General features: G+C 37.9%; 2 protein-coding genes across 3 annotated transcripts in view; one reads left to right on the top strand and one right to left on the bottom strand.

The window, feature by feature from the left end:
- The first annotated feature begins 1716 nt into the window (after positions 1–1716).
- SLC60A2 (solute carrier family 60 member 2) lies at positions 1717–14368 on the top strand. The gene is made up of 4 exons (XM_014055139.2): positions 1717–2136; positions 5803–5971; positions 8369–8485; positions 10859–14368. The coding sequence occupies exons 1-4, from the start codon at positions 1825–1827 to the stop codon at positions 12070–12072; spliced, it is 1812 nt and encodes a 603-aa protein (XP_013910614.2). The 5' UTR covers positions 1717–1824; the 3' UTR covers positions 12073–14368.
- A 1747-nt stretch (positions 14369–16115) lies between these two features.
- Positions 16116–21206, bottom strand: part of REV3L (REV3 like, DNA directed polymerase zeta catalytic subunit) — an 83297-nt gene continuing 78206 nt past the window's right edge. For both annotated transcript variants that reach the window (XM_014055138.2, XM_087718638.1), the window contains 3 exons: positions 20477–20723; positions 19623–19832; positions 16116–17197 (listed from right to left, as the gene is read on the bottom strand). In XM_014055138.2, the coding sequence (XP_013910613.2) occupies positions 17057–17197; positions 19623–19832; positions 20477–20723 (598 nt within the window). In that variant the 3' untranslated portion in view covers positions 16116–17056. The remainder of the gene's footprint in view (positions 17198–19622; positions 19833–20476; positions 20724–21206) is intronic.

Raw genomic sequence — 21206 nt, 5'->3', positions numbered from 1 at the left:
TGTGACATTGCTGAGTACCGTGTGTGTGTGTGTGTGTGTGTGTGTGTGTGTGTGTATATATATATATACACATATACACACACACACACACACACACACACACACACACACACACACACACACACACACACATATATATATATATATATATATATATATATATATATATATATATTAAGGTACACTCCCAGAATACTTCACTTGTTCCTGATAGAAAACTCTCCCTGCCATGATGAAGCAGGATAGCAGGGCAGGAAAATGGAATCATTAGTTAGGATTATTAAATTTAATGCAGTATAAACTTGGTTTGGGAGCGTTGCCTTATTTTAAAGAGTCTGATCTAGATTGTTGTGTCTGTTGTGTGTGCATGTTGTGGGAGACTCTAGATTGATGGAGCAACTGTTCACAATCAAAATTACTTTTTTCACCTGTTTTTGTTTCAACTTTTTTTCTAGTTTTTTTCTGATTTGCTGTGTATAATAAAGACTGATTCCTGATTCCAGACTAACTTTCAGTAAAGGAGGAATGGAATAGTTTAGTCGGAGCACAGCTTCTTTTCACTCTCTATTCCAAGGGCAGCTGCAACTGATTGCACTAGAAAATAAAAAGAAATGAAATGAGCCAGCTAACCAACAGACAGACTGGTGTAGGGATTTCCATCAGCCCCCATAGACCACTCTGCTTTTGAAAAATATTCACGTGTTATAATTTAGAACTTACTAACTGCAACCTTATAGCCCAACTCAATACACATAAAAGGCTTCATTTTCCACAGGTAGGTAAAGTTGCAAAGTTATGTGTCCCCGCTGTTAACCACATTAACATCACACTCATCAATTACCAATGTCCCTGGAGGGCAAACCCTTTTTTGGAAATGATATTTTAATTCAAGGGCCAAATTCTATTTTGCTTTCAAATAACCCTATTTTTCTGTGCGGTGGTCAGTTCAAAGAAAATTCACAAATTATGGATCAGAAGGCGCGGCCGGTGCACCTCTGCTTGCCTCGGTCACTTATTAGATTGAAGGGGAACTAAGTTTGTTACAGGTGCCCAAGGCAAGGTAGATAATGGCTGCAATTCAGCTGCACCTGCCAGGAGTAAAATAAACTTAGTTTTCGGAGCATTTCCTTATTTGAAGCCGCGGCTGCATTGCCTATACTCTTTATTAACACGAGGCGGCTAGCCTCCATTCTCCAGGGCTCCGAAGTCTGGCTGACCTTCGTCCCATGGACCGCTCTGGATATCAGCGGCCGCAGGATCCGAGTCCCGCTTCGGACGTTCCTCCTGCTGTCACGTACATGTGGCAAGTCTTGACTCGCGCTGTAACATATTTTCCCTTTTGTTTTTCAGCCTTTTCCTTTTAATCCCGTACTCCGGGAAATGAGAGTTGCTTGCAACGGCGACTCTTGACAATCTTAAGATGCGTGTCATCAATTATCAACCAGACCGTCGACAGCAGCGGGCTTTCCTGCAAACAACTAATCCAACGATTCACCAGTTGGGGTTTGCTTTTTTCCTTTACAAGTAAGACCTGAGTCTTACTCAGAATAACAGAGTTGGAAGGGATCTTGGAGGTCATCGAGTCCATTCACTACTCATTCACTTGTCATTTCGTTTGGGATTTTGAAAAAATATATTTTCTGAACCTCGGGGTGGAAAGCGAGGCGTTTTGCAGCGACAGCCTCCGCGCCGTTTGCGGTGCTTTCTGGGAATTGCAGTCTTAAGGCACTCCTTCGCCTGCCAAAATGCCGCCGGTTCCGGGATTAATCGGTCACATGTCGCCTGTCCGGCTCTGCAGCGGCGGCCCTCGGGTGTAGGAGACATATGGCGGCGGGGGGCGCGAAGAAGCAGGTCCGCTTTGCCCGGTTGGAAGAAGAGGAGGGAGCGCGAGAAGAAGCGGGAGCCCTCAGGGACGCCGTTGGGGAGGATGCGGCCGCCGGAGAGTCGCCGCCTGGAAGCTCGGCGCCGCTCGCCCTTCAGCCGGTCGTAAAGGTGGCTGATGGCAGCGGGCGAAGAAGCCGGGCAGGTGGCGGCCTTGGCGCTGGAAAGCTGGCGGCGGCGGCGGCGGTGGCGGCTTCCCGGCGGGCACTGAAGTGGTGCATTTCGGCTGCTCTTTGCGCCGCTTTCCTGGGCCTGGTAAGGAGACTTGTTTCTCTAAGAGATTTATTTGCCAAATCATCATCTATCAAATTGTATCTGGTAGGAGACTCACACAAGGATGTCTTTTGAAAACAGGTATGTCAGTATGAAAACAGGCAAAGTGTCAAATACCCAGGACTGGGGAAAGGTACTCCAGATCTCTGGTTCTAGTTGTCTATATGGATCAAGACCTCCATAAGGAATTATTCCAACCCTATCCAAAATAAATTTACCATAACTAATCAAACTTTATTATGGTCATTTACCAGTACCTCTCCCAAAAAATCTGCTATTAGAAGCTAAGCTCTTCATCAACCTAAGCTAAGTTTCAGGTTTTTAATTTTAGTCAGACTTTTGTCTTTTATTGAATTCAAATTCGTGGATGCTGGTTTGAAGTCAAGGTTACCCAGCTTCAAGATGACCACAGTGTTCATAAAGTGCTTTTGAGCCAGATACTGTCTCTCATACCAACCTATATGGCTGTTGCAAAAATGAAACTGGAAGAAATAATAATACAATACAATAGCAGAGTTGGAAGGGACCTTGGACGTCTTCTAGTCCAACCCCCTGCCTAGGCAGGAAACCCTATACTGTTCCACTGATTAATTGTTCTAACTGTCAGGAATTTCTCCTCAATTCTAAGTTGTTTCTCTCCTTGATTAGTTTCCACCCATTGCTTCTTGTTCTACCCTCAGGTGCCTTGGAGAATAGTTTGACTCCCTCTTCTTTGTGGCAACCCCTGAGATATTGGAAAATTGCTATCATGTCTCCCCTAGTCCTTCTTTTCATTAAACTAGACATACCCAGTTCCTGCAACCGTTCCTCATATGTTTTAGTCTCCAGTACCCTAGTCATCTTTGTTGCTCTTCTCTGCACTCTTTCTAGAGTCTCCATATCTTCTTTACATCGTGGCGACCAAAACTGAATGCCGTATTCCAAGTGTGGCCTTACCAAGGCATTATAAAGTGGCATTAACGCTTCATGTGATCTTGATTCTATCCCTCTGTTTATGAAGCCTAGAACTGTGTTGGCTTTTTTGGCAGCTGCTGCACACTGCTGGCTCACATTTAAATGGTTGTCCACTAGGACTCCAAGATCCCTCTCACAGTTACTACCTATACTTTACCTGTGCATTTCGTTTTTCTTGCCTAAATGTAGAACTTTACTCTTTTCACCATTGAAATTCATTTTATTAGATAGTGCCCAATGTTCAAGTTTGTCAAGATCCTTCTGTATCTTAAGCCTATCTTCTGGAGTGTTGGCTATTCCTGCCAGCTTGGTGTCATCTGCAAATTTTATGAGTTCCCCATTTATTTCCTCATCCAAATCATTGATGAAGATGTTGAAGAGTACTGGGCCCAAAACAGAGTACTCTACTGCATACTTCCTTCCATGTAGATGCAGTTCCATTGAGGACTACACGTTGAATGCGGTTGGTCAACCAGTTACGAATCCATCTGGTGGTGATGCTCTCTAACCCATATTCTTCTACTTTATCTAGTAATAGGTTATGGTCTACCTTATCAAATGCCTTACTGAAGTCCAAGTAAACTATATCGACAGCATTCCTCTGGTCCACTAATTTTGTCACTTTGTCAAAGAATGCAATAAGATTGGCATGATCTGTTTTTGACAAACCCATGTTAGCTTTTGGCTATTACTTTGTTTATTTCTAGGTGTTCGCTAATTCGTTGCTTGATTATCTTTTCCAGAATCTTCCCTGGTATTGAGGTCAGGCTGATAGGTCAGTAGTTTCCTGGATCTTTCCCCCCCCCTTTTTTTTTTGAAGATGGGAACTATATCAGCTCTTTTCCAGTCCTCTGGCAGTTTCCCGGTGCTCCAGGATCTCTGAAAGATATAGTTCAGTGGTTCTGAGATCTCGTTTGCCAGTTCCTTCAGAACCCTGGGGTGTAATCCATCCGGTCCTGGTGATTTGAACTCGTCTAGGGTAGACAGGTGCTCACTTACCATTTTCTTCCCTATTTCAACTTGTGTTCCTAATCTGATTTTTGTGGTGCTGTTTTTGATAGGTTGGACTGTTTTATCCCTTTGTGTAAAAACAGATGCAAAAAATGAGTTAGTTATGCTTTCTCCCTGTTGCTTGTCATCTTCTTGCCACTTTCTCCTAGCAATGGACCAATTGTTTCCTTAACCTTTTTCTTATTTTTAACATGTTGGAAGAAGCTTCTTTTTGTTATTTTTTACTTTTGTGGCAAGCCTTTCTTCATTGTGAGCCTTAGCTTTCCTTACTTCATCTTTACAGGCTCGGGCTATTTGCTGATATTCTGCCTTAGTTATGTACCCCTCTTTCCACTTTTTATACTTAACTTTTTTGTCTTTCAATTTGTCCGAGACTTCTTTATGCAGCCATGCTGGTTTCTTTTGGGAGCTGTTATTTTTCTTCTTCATTGGTATTGTGCTAGACTGAGCTTTTGTAATCTCATTTTTCAAAATTTCCCAAGCTTCTTGAGTTGTTTTCCCCTTGAGGATTCTCATCCATGGAATTCTCCCCAAGCTCTCTCTAAGTTTATTGAAATTAGCTCTCTTAAAATCCAAGACTCTAGTTTGACATTGTTCTACTACTTGTGTTTGCATAATGTTGAATTCCAATATTGCATGGTCACTTGCCCCCAGGGTTCCTGTGGCTTTAACACCTTCTATCATTTCTTCTCTGTTAATGAGAATTAAGTCTAGTATGGCCGATCCCCTTGTTCCCTTCTCTACCTTTTGGGAAACAAAGTTGTCTGCCACGTTTGTTAGGAACTGGTTGGATCTTCCACTTGGTGCAGAGTTTGTTTTCCAGTTGATGTCAGGGTAGTTAAAATTCTCCATTACTATTGTGGTGTGCTTCCTACATACCTTAGTTAGCTGACTAGCAAAAAGTTCATCTACTTCCTCTGCTTGGTTAGGTGGCCTGTATAAACCTATGGCAATGTCGTTCCCCCCCCCCCAACCTTTAATATTGATCCAAATGCATTCAAAATAGTTCTCATCATTGTTGTGCTCTATTTCTGTAGATATAGTTATTTCTTATATATAGTGCAACTCCACCGCCTCTTTTATTTGGTCTATTTCTATTTCTAAGACCTACATCCTACTTTAAATAAATATCTTAGAATTTCTGAGAAAGAAATTTCCCTCCAATGAAGGCAAATAAACCTGTCCAGGATTCTGTAGAAATTTCTCTATTCTGGGAAATCATGGATATTTCAACTGGCGTGCAGAATTTGAGTGTGTGAACAAACTGATACATATGCACACAGCGGCAAACCACTCCTGAAAAACCTTGCCAAGGAAACTGCAGAGACTTGTTTAGGAAGTTGCCAGGAATCAAGATTGACCTAAAGACACCAAAAGACAAAGAAACTTTAAGCAATATAACTTGGAAGGAGCTACAAATGGAACTACTGCTGCCGCCTGGCCTTGTTTATAGGTTTCTTGGAAATACCCTGTTGGTAACTGGAGAAAGGGTGTTATTCTGTATTGTACTGCACAGAACAGTGAGGATAGATGTAGTCCATTAAGTTCAATCAGCCTTATTTGCAAATAATCATGCTTAGGATTCTAAAGGTGGTAAGTTAACGATTGAATTATTTGAACAATTTTGCAAAGCTTTATTAAGAACAGCTATTTTTGTTTCCTATTGATTTTATTTATTTCTAGGGGATGGCTATTGCTATTCTAGGACCAACATTTCAAGACTTGGCTGCAAATGTGAACAAAAATGTCAGTCAAATTTCATATATCTTCGTGGGCCGTTCAGCGGGATACTTTAGTGGTTCTCTAATTGGTGGAATACTTTTTGACTGCATGAACTCCAAGTTACTTTTGGGTAAGTGAACAAAAATGAATATGAATAATACAGTAGACCTTGTAGTAGAAGAGGTGTTGCATATCTATCCCTAAGCAAGTAATAATTGTGTTTGTGGATATACTACATTACACTATAATGAGAATTAGACACAGGCAATATACAACGTTGAAAATCCTTCTACTTGGCTGGTCAGAAATGGGATAGTAATTGTATCAGTTCTTTCCCTCTAATCTTTTTGTGAAGTTATTTTAGCTTCGTCCAAATGTGTATCTATTACAGGGATGAACAAAAGTATTGGAGGGACCTTGGAATCATGTAGTTCAGCTCTCTGCAGAACTTTCAGAAGAGTAGATTCTATCAACTCATAAATCTCTTCTTGCAAACCCTTAGTTTTCTTGGTGTTTGTCTTCTACATGTGCCCTAGTTGGTGCTCATTCTAAAATGTAATGCTCAGAATTTAATATTATGACTGCTATCTACCAACCAATAAATCAGGTTATTTTTGCTCTGGGCTTTAGCTGTATTTAGTCAAATTTCTACTGCATCCCGTTTTTGCAGTGGAAAGCCTCAACAAAACCGAACACTTGCATCACTTGTAATATGCTGTATTCTTTGGAAAAATATCAGGAGTGAATTCTTATAGTCTTAGGCCAGTGACTTTAGGCTATGATTCATAAGCAATTTATATCAAAATAAGGAGCCTAGAGAACTGAAATATTTTGATACTTCCTGTTCAGCAGTCCCGTCTACTAGAAAAGTCATTCCCTTTTTAACATGGTCAAGGAAGTGCTTTTTTATTGATAGCTTCCTTATTTGCATTAGTTATTTAGAATATTACTTCAGGCTCTTTTTAATCTCACTTGCTCAAGTGTTCTCAATCCTTTTGCTTCAGATTTGTTTCAGTATCATAATTCTTTAGTAACAAATGGGTTTTAGGACTTTTAAATACATTACATATAAAGATGTATCACATAGAAATGCCACTGAACTGTAATGTAAGTTTAATGGCATTTCTATGTGAGACTACCTTCCTAATCTCCATGGAAGACTTCCTTTTGCAGTCTAGAGGCTTTCAGTTGTATTTGGAACTAGCTTTTCCAGAGCTCCATTTTGTGCCCCATTCCTGAAACAGGAAGCCTTGCTTACCTGAGCCACGGTGGCGCAGTGGTTAGAGTGCAGTACTGCAGGCTACTTCTGCTGATCACCGGCTGCCTGCAGTTTGGCAGATTGAATCTCACCTGGCTCAAGGTTGACTTAGCCTTCCATCCTTCCAAGATCGGTAAAATGAGGATCCAGATTGTTGGGGGCAATATGCTGACTCTGTAAACCGCTTAGAGAGGGCTGTAGAGCACTATGAAGTGGTATATAAGTCTTATTGCTATTGCTACCTCCTATTTCAATTACTGTAGCAGACTGTATATGGGGCTGCATTTGGATGTGACAGCTAGTCTAAAACATGGCAGGCTGGTCTAGGGATGAGTATTTTTCATTATACTTGGGTGATCCCACTGCTTTGGGGGTTCCATTGGTTGCCAGATGACTTAAGGATGGAGCTGAAGGTGCTTCTTGTCACCTTTAAAGTCTCATGGCTCCAAACTCAGTTATTCTGAGAGACTACCTTCTCCATGTTCATCTGCCCACCCAGTCAGATGAAATAAAGTAATTTCTGGCCAGGTCTCATCTGGTTCAAGAATGCCATCTGAAAGATGCCTAGGAAACAGGCATTTGCTGCTGTTATGCCTTGGATCTGGTCAGTCCCTTCTCTCCTGGGTTTTGGAGAGCAGAAAAAACCCAGCTTTTCCTGGTAGCTCAGGAGGAAAGCATGTTAGGAATTTGCAAGTGGTGGTGGTCAGATGTCTTCATATGCTTCATCTCTTATGATAGGATTTTTAATTCATTTGGGTGGAATTATTGGTGTAGTTGTTGGAGGTTTTTTTTATGAAGTTTGTGGTTGTTAGCCAATTCATGCCTTTAGGATTGGACAGCATATTAATAAACAAATTCTTCAGAATTCTAAAGGAGTCAAAGTTTGGGGAAGGATAATAAGCCATTTTAAATTGTGAAGGAAATTGTTTTCCATGCTGCAGTATTTCTAAACTATTGAAGCAAGGCTTTTTAACCATTGAGCAACCTTCTGGAAACTAATAACACAATCCAAAATATACTATTCAGAAGACAGCCCCATAGAGAGCATTATTCCAAATTATAAATGCTTATGATTGCAGCCTAAAATGTGACTACATTTGATATAAGACTGCTACATTAAATATGCGACATGATGTAGTAATAATAGTAATAATAATTCTAAATACAAATAAAAAATTACTGGCTTTGAATTTACTGGATTTAAAATGAAATATGAGGAATTTTAATTCTTAAAATGTTCTATTTGAAATTTTTAAATTATATTTATAGGCTTATCCATGCTGGGTACAACACTAGGTCTATATGCTATTCCATGGTGTAAGAAAGCCATCTTGTTAACGACCGTGATGGCTGTCATTGGTTTTGCAATGGGAATTCTGGATACAGGTAAAAAACAACAACTTACTACACATAATGTATTTTTTTCCTTCCATCATGTTGCGATCATTCAATGGGACTGTGTTGCATTCCTTTATAATAAATTATTTTGTTCGTAATACATTGCTAAATGTGTATCATGTGCACAAAATGGTTGAACCTGCAAATTTCCTTACTTGACCAAAGGCCAAACTAAATTTCACCACTTGGTTATACTTGCCTTTTCCTGTTTGCAGGCTTTTCTGGTGGAGTGGGTAAACATTAAGAGATTGAGAATTGTATGTACTTTAGCTCTAAGTTGATTTGTATATAGAAAGTTTTCTTCACATATCTGCACATGTAGATGGGATGTATTCATTGAAAAGAACGTGATGTGTAAAATTTTGTCTACATGGATGTTGTCAAACCCAGTTGATGTGGTACAGTTGTGTCAGGATATTCTGTGGACTGAAAATACAGTTCGGCTATCTGATAAATCCAACTTTCAATTATTGGTGCTTTAAATATTTCAGTAATGTTCTGGCTGATGGTTACAGGAGATCATTGTTCTTGCTGAGGGCATCAAGAGAAATGCTACAGTTCCATGGTAGGGACATGAAAAGATGACTCAGACCAGGACTGAGTGAGAAAGGAAGAAAGAAAGCCAAAAGATTGTTTAAAAGAGTAAGCCTATTGGACACCTTCATGCAGTTTTCATAACAGCCGCATGGAATTGGCTTGCCAAATAACATACAGCCCTATAGTTCTCTGGTAGTCTAAGTATTAAGTTGGTCTGATCATGCTAAGTGGATATTAAATGAACAGATGTATACTTTGGAAATCATAGAAAGTAATAATTCCACTTTAATCTATATTCATACAACCTTTAATTTGTATATTGTGTACAGTTCTGAAGACCATATTTAAGGTTTTAGAGAAACAAATATATTAGTTTTGAAGAAATTATGAATGTTTGTCCTTCAGAAGACTGATAGAGGATATGATAATACTTTTCAAATACTAGAAGAGTAGAGTAATTGGCAAATCAAAGCCTGTTTTCTAATATTCCAGAATTCAGGACATAGAATATTACGTTGAAGTTACAACAAGGAAAATTCCAACTGAAAGTTTGAAATAACTTCTTGAGCTGTAAGAGCAGTTAGTAGCATAGTAGAACCAATTGTCCAGAAAAATGGTGGCTTTGGGTTTCTGTTCATTGGGTGTATTTACATGGCCATGTTGTTTTAATTTGGATTCTGGCCCTTAGCAGTAGTTGGAATTGACTTTTTAAATGGCCACTTCCTAAGTTGGGCTTCATTGAAATATAATATATAGGAAAGTGTAGATGTAGCCATAAGAAAAAGTAATTTAAAGAAATCAAAAGATAAGAGTATCAGATGAATGACAGTGTTCTTGGGACTTATTTTATTACTTTTGGTTAGATTTACATTCTGTTTTTCTTAGAGCAGCTTCAGTTGTTTCTCCACAGCAGTCCTGGAAACTAAGTTGGACTAAAAAAGAATAACTAGTCCCAATTCATCCACTGAACTTCCATGGCTGAGGATAAAGTTGAGTTTGGATCTACCTAGTGCTTGTACATCATAATAATAGACAGCTTTGGCTTCTAGCGATTCCAGTTCATTTTACTCCTGTCCACATTAATTTGGACTGTTGGAATTGGAGTCTAGCAACATCGGGAGGATACTATGACTCCCTCTCCTCTGTTGCGTTTGAGGTCATTTCACAAAGTTGAAATCAGGAATGAACTGTAATGATAAAGAAACAAGACAGTGAGGGAGAAAATTGCTTTCATAATGACAAAATTGCAAAAGTTAGTACCTACCTTGAAAAGATGAAAGTTGGAATATGAAGGGAATGGCATACATTAGGTCAATGTTGGTGAACCTTTTTGGCACCAAGTGCCAAAATGGTAGCATGCACATGCATGTGGGGAAGCACCAGAAACTGGAAAAGCAGCTCCCCAGTGCGCAAGTGCGGGAGCGCCGGAAACCGGAAGAGTATGCGCGAGCTGGGAAGCTGAGCTTACGATGTATGCATGCGCATCAGTCTTCTGGTTTCTGGTGTGAATGTGTGCGTAAAGATCAACTGGCTAGCACACATGCGTGCACCGGAAACCAGAAGTTCAGGTTCCCGGTGTGTGCCTGCGTGCCTGCTCTTCCAGTTTCTGGCACTCCCGCTCGCGTGAAGAACAACTGGCTAGTGCGCATGTGCATACCGGAATCCAGAAGAGCAATGGGCGACAGCTGGCGTACTCGGATGGCTCTGCATGCCACTTCTGGCACGCGTACCATAGGTTTGCCATCACAGTGTTAGGTGAAGATGTCATATAAGTCTATGAAACTTTTTAATGTGAAAATTTGACCCTGAATCTTTATCTTTCAGGTGGGAATGTTCTGGCTTTGGACACATGGCAAGCAGAAGCTGGTCCTCACATACAGGCCTTGCATTTCAGTTTTGCCCTTGGAGCTTTTGTAGCTCCCATCCTGGCGAAGATGGCCCTGGGTGGTTCTGCCCTTGAATTGCAGATCCATCCGGGTAGCAGTGTTGGTAACCAGTCAGCTACGAATTCTCCTCCTGGAGCTACGTTGTTGCCGAAGCTTTATTTAAACTGGAATTTTGTGTGGTCTTATGCTGTGATTGGCACTTACCTCTTACTCGTCGCATTGTTTTTCTTTACTTTATATTTGAGGAGCATTCCTGTTCGAGGTAGAACAAAACTTTCCGTGCAGAAATACCAAATTGCGAAATATCACCATGCTCTCATAGTGCTTCTTTCTGTGTTTTTTTTTTGGTACGTTGGAGCAGAGGTAACCTATGGCTCCTACATTTTTACTTACGCAAAAACTTACGCCCATATGGAAGAAAAGGAAGCAGCAGGATTGAACTCTCTCTTTTGGGGCACCTTTGCAGCTTGCAGAGGATTGGCAATCTGTTTTGCAGCCTGCTCTTATCCTGAATCTATGATCCTGATAAGTATCATAGGCTCTACTGTGTCATCACTCTTCCTGGTCCTCTTCAATGTACACACAGTCACTCTGTGGGTTGGTTCCGCAGTGTATGGTGCCTCAATGGCTACTATCTTTCCCAGTGGTATATCTTGGATAGAGCAGTACACCACCATTCAAGGGAAATCTGCAGCAATGTTTGTCATGGGTGCAGCTCTAGGAGAAATGTGTATTCCTGCGGCGGTTGGCTTCCTTCAAGGATATTTTCCCACTCTCCCAGTGCTCATGTACACTGCATTGGGAGCATCTGTCATGACAGCTGTACTGTTCCCTGTGATGTGTAAATTAGCGGCATCAGCTGCTGATGCTAAAGTGAAGGATGCTGGAGACAGGGAAGTTCAAGAAGCGTTACTGTCCAGCACTTATCCGGAAGACGATGAGGAGGATAATGAAATCAGAGAATGGAATGAAGTAGACTTTGAAATAATTGAGATGAATGACACACCCCGGAACTCTGTCATAGAGACCTCCAAGAAGATCCAAGAAGAATTTACTACCACCAACTCTGGCCAGCTTCCTTCAGAGAATTTGTCATTTAATTCTTCTCCTGTACTTGCCGTCAGATCCCCAAAACTGAATAAGAACGATTAAGTTATCTTAATTTCAACTTTAAGATCATATATTATTTCAATATTGGTGGGAAGTTTGCTGAATTCTAAGCAAGGCCTTTTTATTGTAAAGTCTGAGGGAAGCGGTAACTCTGAAAGGAGTTGAACTCTTTGTTTAACCATGAGAATGACTGAAAGACAAAGTAGAATGTTTCCTAAATTTCTTCTTGTAATATTTTTTTCAGGAAAATGAAAACACTAATTAGAATAAATAAACAGAACTTGTTTTCTACTCTAGCAGTCCCCAAACTTTCCGGATCAGAAGGGACGGCAGGTGGAGAGAGGGGATGATTTCGTTTGTGTGCCACTTTCCACCAATGCAGCTTTGTGCATGCGCACGCTCGCCCACTGCTTGTGCAGCCCAGTTACCAATGGGCCACAGTCTGGCTCCAGGTTGTGGACCAGGGGTTGTGGACTCTTGTTTTCCTCAGTGTTGTCTTATAAAATGATGTTTATAATCTGTGTACTGTGCTACAAGAGGCTGAAGAATAAGAATCTTCAATTCATTGAGGTCATCTCTGGAAACAAGATAAATCTGGAAAATCAATCCTTGAAAACCTCTGCATTTCTAACTCAACAGTTCCATGTGTTTAGATTGAATCCTAAATATATTCTATCCTATTTAACAAAAAGAATTCTTTTTGAAAAAATAAGTACATGGCCACAGTTATGGTTAAATTAGCAAATACATATTTTAAAATTTTGCTCAGAAGCACTTTTATAATGGAAATAATTGCTGAAAAGGATTTAAGTTTATACTGATATAATAGCTACAGTAACTCTGGGAATTGAATAAACTGGAGTTAAGATTGCTCATTGAGTTTAGCAACAATGCAGCATAATCTCAGGTCATGCTCGCAAAGCAGATCACCTGCAATACCAAGAGGAATCCTATGGCTGCTTTGGGATTTCTGAAATAAATCTTGTAGTCCATTGCAGACTTTTAAGGGGTAAAGAGGATGAATTTGTTTCCCAGAAATTTGATCATTTCAAAATGTAAACTGGGTTGTTTTTTTCTCTACCTGCATTTTCAAGTACAGAAGTATAATTTGTTGTCATCTCAGCCACACTATTAAGTGACCTTATATTTAAATAGTAGGATACTGTGGTACTTGATATGTTCATGTAACTTCTTGGATAGTTGAGTTTTAAAATTAAAATCTAAGAAACTTCCCATCAGAGATGTTATATTATAAAATATAAATCAGTAAAAATCTGTTGGTATTTTTCAAAAACCATCTTTCAGCAAATTGTTAAAGATATTGTGGACATAACTATAATTGAAAATTCAAAATCTATCAAGAGCTGGTGATATGCACTGAAGCCACCTTTCCCACCTTTGTGCCTTCTAGATGTGTTTGACTGCAGCATTCATAATTCCTAATCAGTAGGATTTTTGTGTTGGGTAAAGATTAAAGGAATTTAGAACCATTATATTTAAACATAATCAGGTTGGGGAGGCTAGTTGAAAAAGTGACTTTCTTAACAATTAAAAATTGTCATTGTGAAAAGAAAAATCAGTGCTAATTATCTCTACAGTACCCGTGTGTTGAATTCAGAAAGCCTTATTGTGGCTAGTGTTGGAGAAATGTTGAAATTGTGATCATTTTTTTAAAATTATTGATCAAAATATATTCACTGATATTTTAACTGCTAAAATTAGATGCTTGTAAGTGTAAAATGAACACCAGATGTGATTAAAATGCAATAGTGTTAGTGTTTCTATACCACTGTAAATGAAGATTGAGTTGTGATGAGGAGGATCATTTGAACGATTCTTATTCTTATTAGATAATTATGGTAACTACTGCAGCTTCTGTAGTAGGCTGCCTGAAGTTACTGAATATTAATTTATATGTGGAATAGACACTTTTGAGAGTTTGGAATCTTTCTTTTCTCTGTACACCAATAAACATGACTGAAGTTGTTCTGAGGGCACTTTGGGTGCAGATCAAATTGTGGGGAAAGTAGACCAAGGGAACTTGATGGCTATGAGTGGCCGTTGTTTTACCTGTTGTTAAATGTAACCCTTAATATCACTGGGGGAGATCATGTCTCCCAACAGTGTATATATTACATCTTTTTGGATGTGTGCATGTTGAAGTTAATAGTACAAAAAACTATGAATCGCTTTGACTTATACCTTTTGATACTTTGTTCTATTCTACAGTATGTTATTTGCCCCTAAGTATTGCAATTATTGCTTGGATATGATTTTGTTTTCTTGTGTGTTCCCAATGTTACAATAATTTTGTAATAAAATTGAAATAGGGAGTGTATTTACTGGGGAATTGGAAAATGTTATTTTTCTTGAATAATAATAATATACCTCCTTAGTAGGGAATCAATTACAAATATGCTGAAATAAGCATTATTAGAGACTTGTTTTTTTCCCCACCATTTATAAAGTTTCTTACTATTGTCTATGCAGATTCTCAGTCATCCAGGTCATGGTTGTTGCAAGGGTGCTTTTTCAAGAGGCAACTGGACTTTCTGGGTTTTTTCTTCTCTGAAGATGTTTCACTTCTCATCTCATTCACAGCTGAAGAAGCTTCTTGGATGAGAAGCGAAACATCTTCAAAGGAAAAAAAAAACCTAGAAAGTCCAGTTGCCTCTTGAAAAAGCACCTTGGCGTTTTACTATTGTGTTTTGCTTCTTCTCTTCACAATGATATCAGGAAGCCACTGAGAAAGACTGCAAGTAATAATTGAATAGTTGGTGCACGATGAACAGACAGTTACAAGGACAAAGCTTAGACACTAATTACTATACAGATAGTAACAAATATTCATGTTTTGCTTGAAGCCTGGAGAAGTTTTAGATGGTACAATATAAGTATGATACTGAATGTGTTGACCATGGAGTTCACCAAAAGGAAAAGCAATGAGTGCTTGTCTCTCTTTAGGAATTTCTTTCTAATAGCATTCTTCTTTGCTATAACACTTGTGAACTAAGCATGGATTGATTCCTGCTTGTGCAATGGGAATAAATGGTTGCATCTGGGGTTGTTTCACAGGGTTCAGCTTTCTTCCCTGTTAACATTTAAATGAAGCTGTTGATTGGGGAAGGCACCATTGTTAGAGGACAGATAGCATCAGGTGGAGACCATGACCAGTTTTTGCTGGTGTCATTTCAAGCCCTTTTTTATTGGGAGGTCTTGACAAAAGTGACTGAGGCATTCATCACATCAGATGTAGCACACTTTACACGGGGCAGCTTTTGGAACAATCATGAAGTTGTAATGAGTCCATAATATGAAACTTGTCTACCTACTGGTAGGTCCACTTTAACAGTATTGACAACTTTGCTACATTTGCTGTACTGACTGGTGGTTTGGTTCTAGATCCAATTCAATCCTACAGTCACTCCAGGATACTTTTGGGACTAACTTTCCTGACCAATTGCATAAATAAGCCCCAAGCCCTAATATCATGAGCTGTGGACCCTCCCATCCCCTTTCCTACAAGCTAGATATTATCTATGTATGCCCCCATAACTGAAATACATTGCTTTCCTGGTGTATAGTGTGTCTCAATCCTCTTGACCTTAAAAAACCACTTAAAAAGCTATTTATTTCATAAGACACTTGGACTGATTAGTTTGGGATAAACACTATAAAAATTTTATAATGATTTTTTGCTTTAAAAATATGTTGGAAAAATGTGATACTAATATCCCCCCCCCCCAAATCATATAAACACAATTATTGACAGAATTCTATGGTGCAATTCATGAGATTTTATATTCACTGTATAGTTGCTTGAATCATCTAGCTATTTCTGTGGCCATTTGTCTCCTCCAAAGATCAGTAGGCTATAGCATTTGCCAGCTCATATTTTCAAGGGCCATATTCCTTCAGTAAATTCTTCAGTAAAATTCAGAAGAAGATCAAAATACTCTTTGGTATTTTATATATTAATTATAGGCTTTTTAAATAGCAACACTGAGCAATTTCTGCTCATTAAAGAGAACTCTAATCCATGTCAATTTAGTAACATTGTTTAAAACATTCCAGTTCAACTACAATGAGATTTAAAAATGCACATTTATTTGATTTTATTAAATTTACTATGGTTGCAATAATTTTTAAAAACAAAATGATTTCCAATTAAAAAAATGTACTGTGACCACATAATTTCTTATTTTATACAGTTTTACAAATATTCTAAATACACATTTCTTTATGATGGCAAATAAATTTTAACTGTACAGTACATAATGAAATATTTAAGCATATTTAGAAGCAATAGAAATGTCTATACAAAAGCAAAAATGGATTTTTTATTTAAAGTATTGCAACAATCCCACAGTTTATAACAAAAATGTCTTTGCACAGTTCCTCACAATGCCCCCATTAATAGCCAAAGCAAGACAGTGATTTTAGAAAATGTTTCAAAAATGCTACACTTACTACTGTTTGCAGTTTCATCAAAACAACAAATCTACTTGGAATCAAGCAAAATGAAGAAATATCCCAATCAACTTTAAAATTGTATAAAATCCATTGCACATTATTTTAGTCAGTTATTTGAAAAGTAAAAAAGTGTATTTACAAAATATTTTGCAGTCAAAATTTAAAGTTGATGAGATACCAGTAACACACATCCTGATAGTTCAATAAAACACAATAGCAGTTTCCCAAAGATTTTCAGTATTACTACAGAAATCCACAGGGAATTTTTTTTAATTCTGAAATGGGTTTACAAGATGTTAACACGGTTATTTCAACATTTGTATTATAAACAATGTTAAAAAGGCAAAAGAATGGCATCATTAAAAATGAATTATTAACAGATTATCAAATGTATTTTTAATTTACTTAGAACAAACATTCATTATTTTTAGAACACGTCAACAATGTATGAAAATCCTGGACAAGATGAAATTGAAGGACCATGCAGGACAGTTTTAGAGTGGTAAACATTGAAAACAAAAATAGCACCTGGAATCCTGTGACATTAGGTAATCTAAAACTGATCAAGTAGTTGGCGAAGATATGGTGCCTTAGATAATTCTCGGGTCACTCTGGAGACTTTGAAAAGCACCGGACAGTTCAATGAAACACATGGTATCTGTCGATCAAAGCAACTTGTACAATTCTTGCATATCTAGAGGAATATATAATTAATTAGTGCAAAATACACTTAACTGGGAAAAAAAATACATAATTAGCACAATTAGCCAAGTACATGGCTATTTCTGTTCAAAGTAATTATGCGCAAGACTAGATAGAAAAGGACATTTACATTTTCTCAGCCTCTGAGAAAATAAATAATAATAAAAGGAGGCTGGGAAAACTAAGATGGCCATTGATTAGGAACATCTCAAATGATCATAAAGCAGGCCAAACAGTAATGTGGTCATCAAAAAATAATGAAAATGTTAATATGCTGATAATCCATGAAATTATACAATCTTTCAAGTTTCTAGTTCTTGATTTGTAAGTATTGCATGCCCCAGGGGGGAAGGGGCGCTAAAGTGTCTACTCCTCTAAGGATTGACACAAGGCGGTTCTGAAAACACATGATTTCCGCCAAATCCTTACCGACTCATTTCAAACCTATGGTCTTGCACAGACCCTGTAGATCTGTGGACTCTGAAAATCAGAACAAAAAATAGTGTTGAAGATTGCTAAGGATGCATAATGGTAAGTGGAACTTATGGTCCATTGGGTGAATGCCATTATTTTAAAAATTGAAACAAAATTTATACTGGATTCAATCATTCGTTAAGTCTATAATTTTCAAAATACTGACATAATTTTCTTTACTGAAAAATACTGCATGCCTAAAATGCTTGTCAGTATCCAAGGACTATGAATGATCCAACCTTACTGGATAAATCAAATCTTTTAATATGCTAAAATATGAAGTCTCCCAATGCCAAATTGTAATAATTACATTAATATATTACAGGTAGTCCTTGCCTTAGACCACAATTGAATTCAACATTTCCATTGCTAAGCAAGGCAGTTGTTAAGTGAGTTTTGCTCCATTTTATGATCTTTTGCCAATGTTGTTAAGTGAATCATGCAGTCATTAAGTGAATCTGGCCTCCTTCACTGACTGTCTGACAGAAGCTGGCTGGAAAAAGTTACAAATGGTGATCACATGATCCTGAGACAGACAGACAGTGCAACTGTCATAAATATATGACAGTTGCCAAGTGCCCCAGTGCCATGTGACTCTGGAGTTGCTGCACTGGTCATAAGTATGAAAAACAGTCATAAAGTCTTTTTTTCCTGCTGTGGTTGTAACTTTGGACAGTCTCTAAGCAAATGGTTGTAATGGTTGAAGACTACCTGGAATGTTTTCTTGGCAACAGTTGTCTGAGATTCTTTCTCTCTATCCAGTCTAACTTTCAGCCTTGTAGCCTCTATGTAGCTCATTGGATGTTGCAATGAGAGCGGGAATTGGGAAAAATGGAATGGAAAAAAATCTGCCACTGTTTTCCTTTGAAGTGACATATTATAATCTTACCAATCTGGACCTAATTATAGCATAACCAGGAGCAGTGTACAGACATCCACTAGGGTACATTCTGTATGCTTTGATATTTGGTACAGAACAATATAGTTGGGAAAGATATATGCAAAACATATGTTTCTGAAAAATGTGATTTTTAGAAACTATTCACTATGGTGTAATTTGGGTACTTTGAAATTTGTATTTAAAAAAAATGCACGTAATGATTATGGGTTTCCTTCCATTTTTTTTTAAATCACAGGAAACTATATTTTAGTTAAAATTCTTCTAAGCCTCCCCCTTTTAGAGCAAAATTTTTAAAAAGAAATCTGACAGAATGGAGGAAGGAATAGCATACAACAATGATATAGACCACATTTAGGCTGATCAACACGTCCCAGCTTCTGACTGAATGTAAAATGCCTCTTACTTATTTAAATGCTCTCTGGATAGAAATTAAGAGCAAAAAAAAAAAAAAAAAAAAGGAGTCTCTGTAATAAAGTGCCATGAAGAGCACAATGATTTTTACGTACTTTCTCATAATCCTATACAATTCCTGTCCTCGGGAGGGTGCAGTTTGACATTATCACAAAAATGCCATATTTTTGTATCCATCAGACATTGAGATACAATTACATAATGTTTTAAGTGACAATATAATTTTTACATGTTGACACTTTGTCATTATCACTGTTTACTGCAGATATTATAGTACAAGTCAGAAAAATGTGAAATATTTAAAAAAACCGTATCCCCCAAATTCTCTTTGATTAAAGGCACTAAACAAAGTTCCTAGTCCTTCCACATAAAAAGTATGCAAAAAGTATGTTATATTTTTCTTCTTATTTTTTTAGAAAGTATTTAAAATATTTTTAAGAGTTCTAGCCTCCCTACTACTTGGATCTAGAAAACTGTATAATAGTTACAATTAGCATGTTAGTTTATCTGAGTATCTGCTCAATCTTTCAGAACACCTTTTGTGAAAATTCATAAATTATTTGTTTCAAGTAATGTGTTCCAATTGCAAAAAGTTAAACAGACTATTATTCTCTACCAATTTTATTCCCACCTTGGTTATTTGTTCATGTTTACGCTCCAACTCTCTGATTTCCTGATTTAGCATCACAATAACATGCTGTGGTTGGCTCCTACATTTATTGCAGATTCCATGCTGTGTCAATTCATCACACACAGGGCAATGTAGGGTAGTGAAATATTGGGAAATTGTTCCTTTTCGGCATTCTTGCTCAGTGCGAGAAATTGTGGACACTTTCTGGATCTATATGGCACATCAAACAAAGTAAAATATATTTTGTAGGATACATATGTACAAAAGCTTTTCCTCCGCCAGCATCACTTTATCTTCATTTATATTTTCCTCACTATGTCTTGTCATTCTACGTTCCTTAATACATATCAAGAACTGTTCGCAAAGTTCAACCAATTTATTTTATCTTTGAGAGTTTCACAGTTTTGAAGTTATGATTTGATTTAAGGGAGAGCCAATGGAATCTCCAAAGTGTTAAATTAAATCAAAGAGCCACAGGAATAATATTTCAAACATTTATTGTGGTGGAAGCTTTGAGGATGGTGATGTTCTCTAAAAGGTCCATAATTTTTGCTATTAACACAATGAAGCAGCTGCTGGAAATTTGACGCTTCTTTAATACAGGTAGCATTGAATAATTCAATACTAGATGTATTGAAAAAAATTCTTTAAAAAATCATCTGACATGTGAAGCAGTAAAAGTAACAAAGTTGAATAATTCAGCTCAAATCTTGCCATTCTTAAATATTAAATTCAATTTGAAAGCCAGGTAATTTGATACATTTTAAAATTGGTATATTGTAAATATACCTCATTTTTTCACTTCCACTGTTACAATCATGCATTATATTATATTTACTATTTTACTTACTCACCCTTGGTAATTCATTATACCAACCGAAAACATCTATGCCAATGAGAGATAAGATCCTAGCCAGGGGAGGAAGAATCTGCTTCGTTATATAGTAGGTTGCATTCAGCCTCAGATTTGGGTCTTGCAAAACATCAATGGGCCGTCTAACCAACTGTATGAGAGGCAATCCTGGCATGCCATAAACAATGACATATGGAACTCTTTCACCAACACGTGGTTCAGACCGTCGGTCATAAGCAAGCATCTTTCTGTGGGGAGATACATTAGGTTTCAAAATCCATCTGCTGCATTTAGAAGTGACAGAAACCCCAAAATTCAAAGAGACTTTAATTTTAGGTTCCAGCACAAAACCGCGGTGGACAAAAGCGCGCTCGACGAAAGCACGCATGTGACGTCATCACAGCGTGACGAAAACATCGCGCTGTGATCGGTAAATATAAAATTAAAGCGAAAACCTTACCCTAACCCCCCCAAACCTAACCCTAAACCTAACCCTAAACCTAACCCTAAACCTAACCCTTAACCTAACGCTAAACCTAACGGTAACCCTTAACCTAACGCTAAGCCTAACCCTAACGCTTAACGTAACCCTAACCCTTAACCTAACCCTAACCCTAACCCTTACCTTTATGTGAATCGGCTTGCTTTAATTTTATTTTAATTTATTTTTTAATTTTTTTCGTCGCGCTGCTGATGACGTCAGGTACGCGATTTCGTCGAGCGCGGTTTTG

Source organism: Thamnophis sirtalis, unplaced genomic scaffold (genome assembly GCF_051295495.1).
Source record: "Thamnophis sirtalis isolate CommonGarterSnake01/CBP01778 unplaced genomic scaffold, rThaSir2_p1.2 scaffold_6, whole genome shotgun sequence".
NCBI classification, from domain to species: Eukaryota; Metazoa; Chordata; class Lepidosauria; order Squamata; family Natricidae; genus Thamnophis; species Thamnophis sirtalis.
The sequence above is the reverse complement of the archived record's forward strand: the minus strand, read 5'-3'. Positions and strand labels throughout refer to the sequence as shown.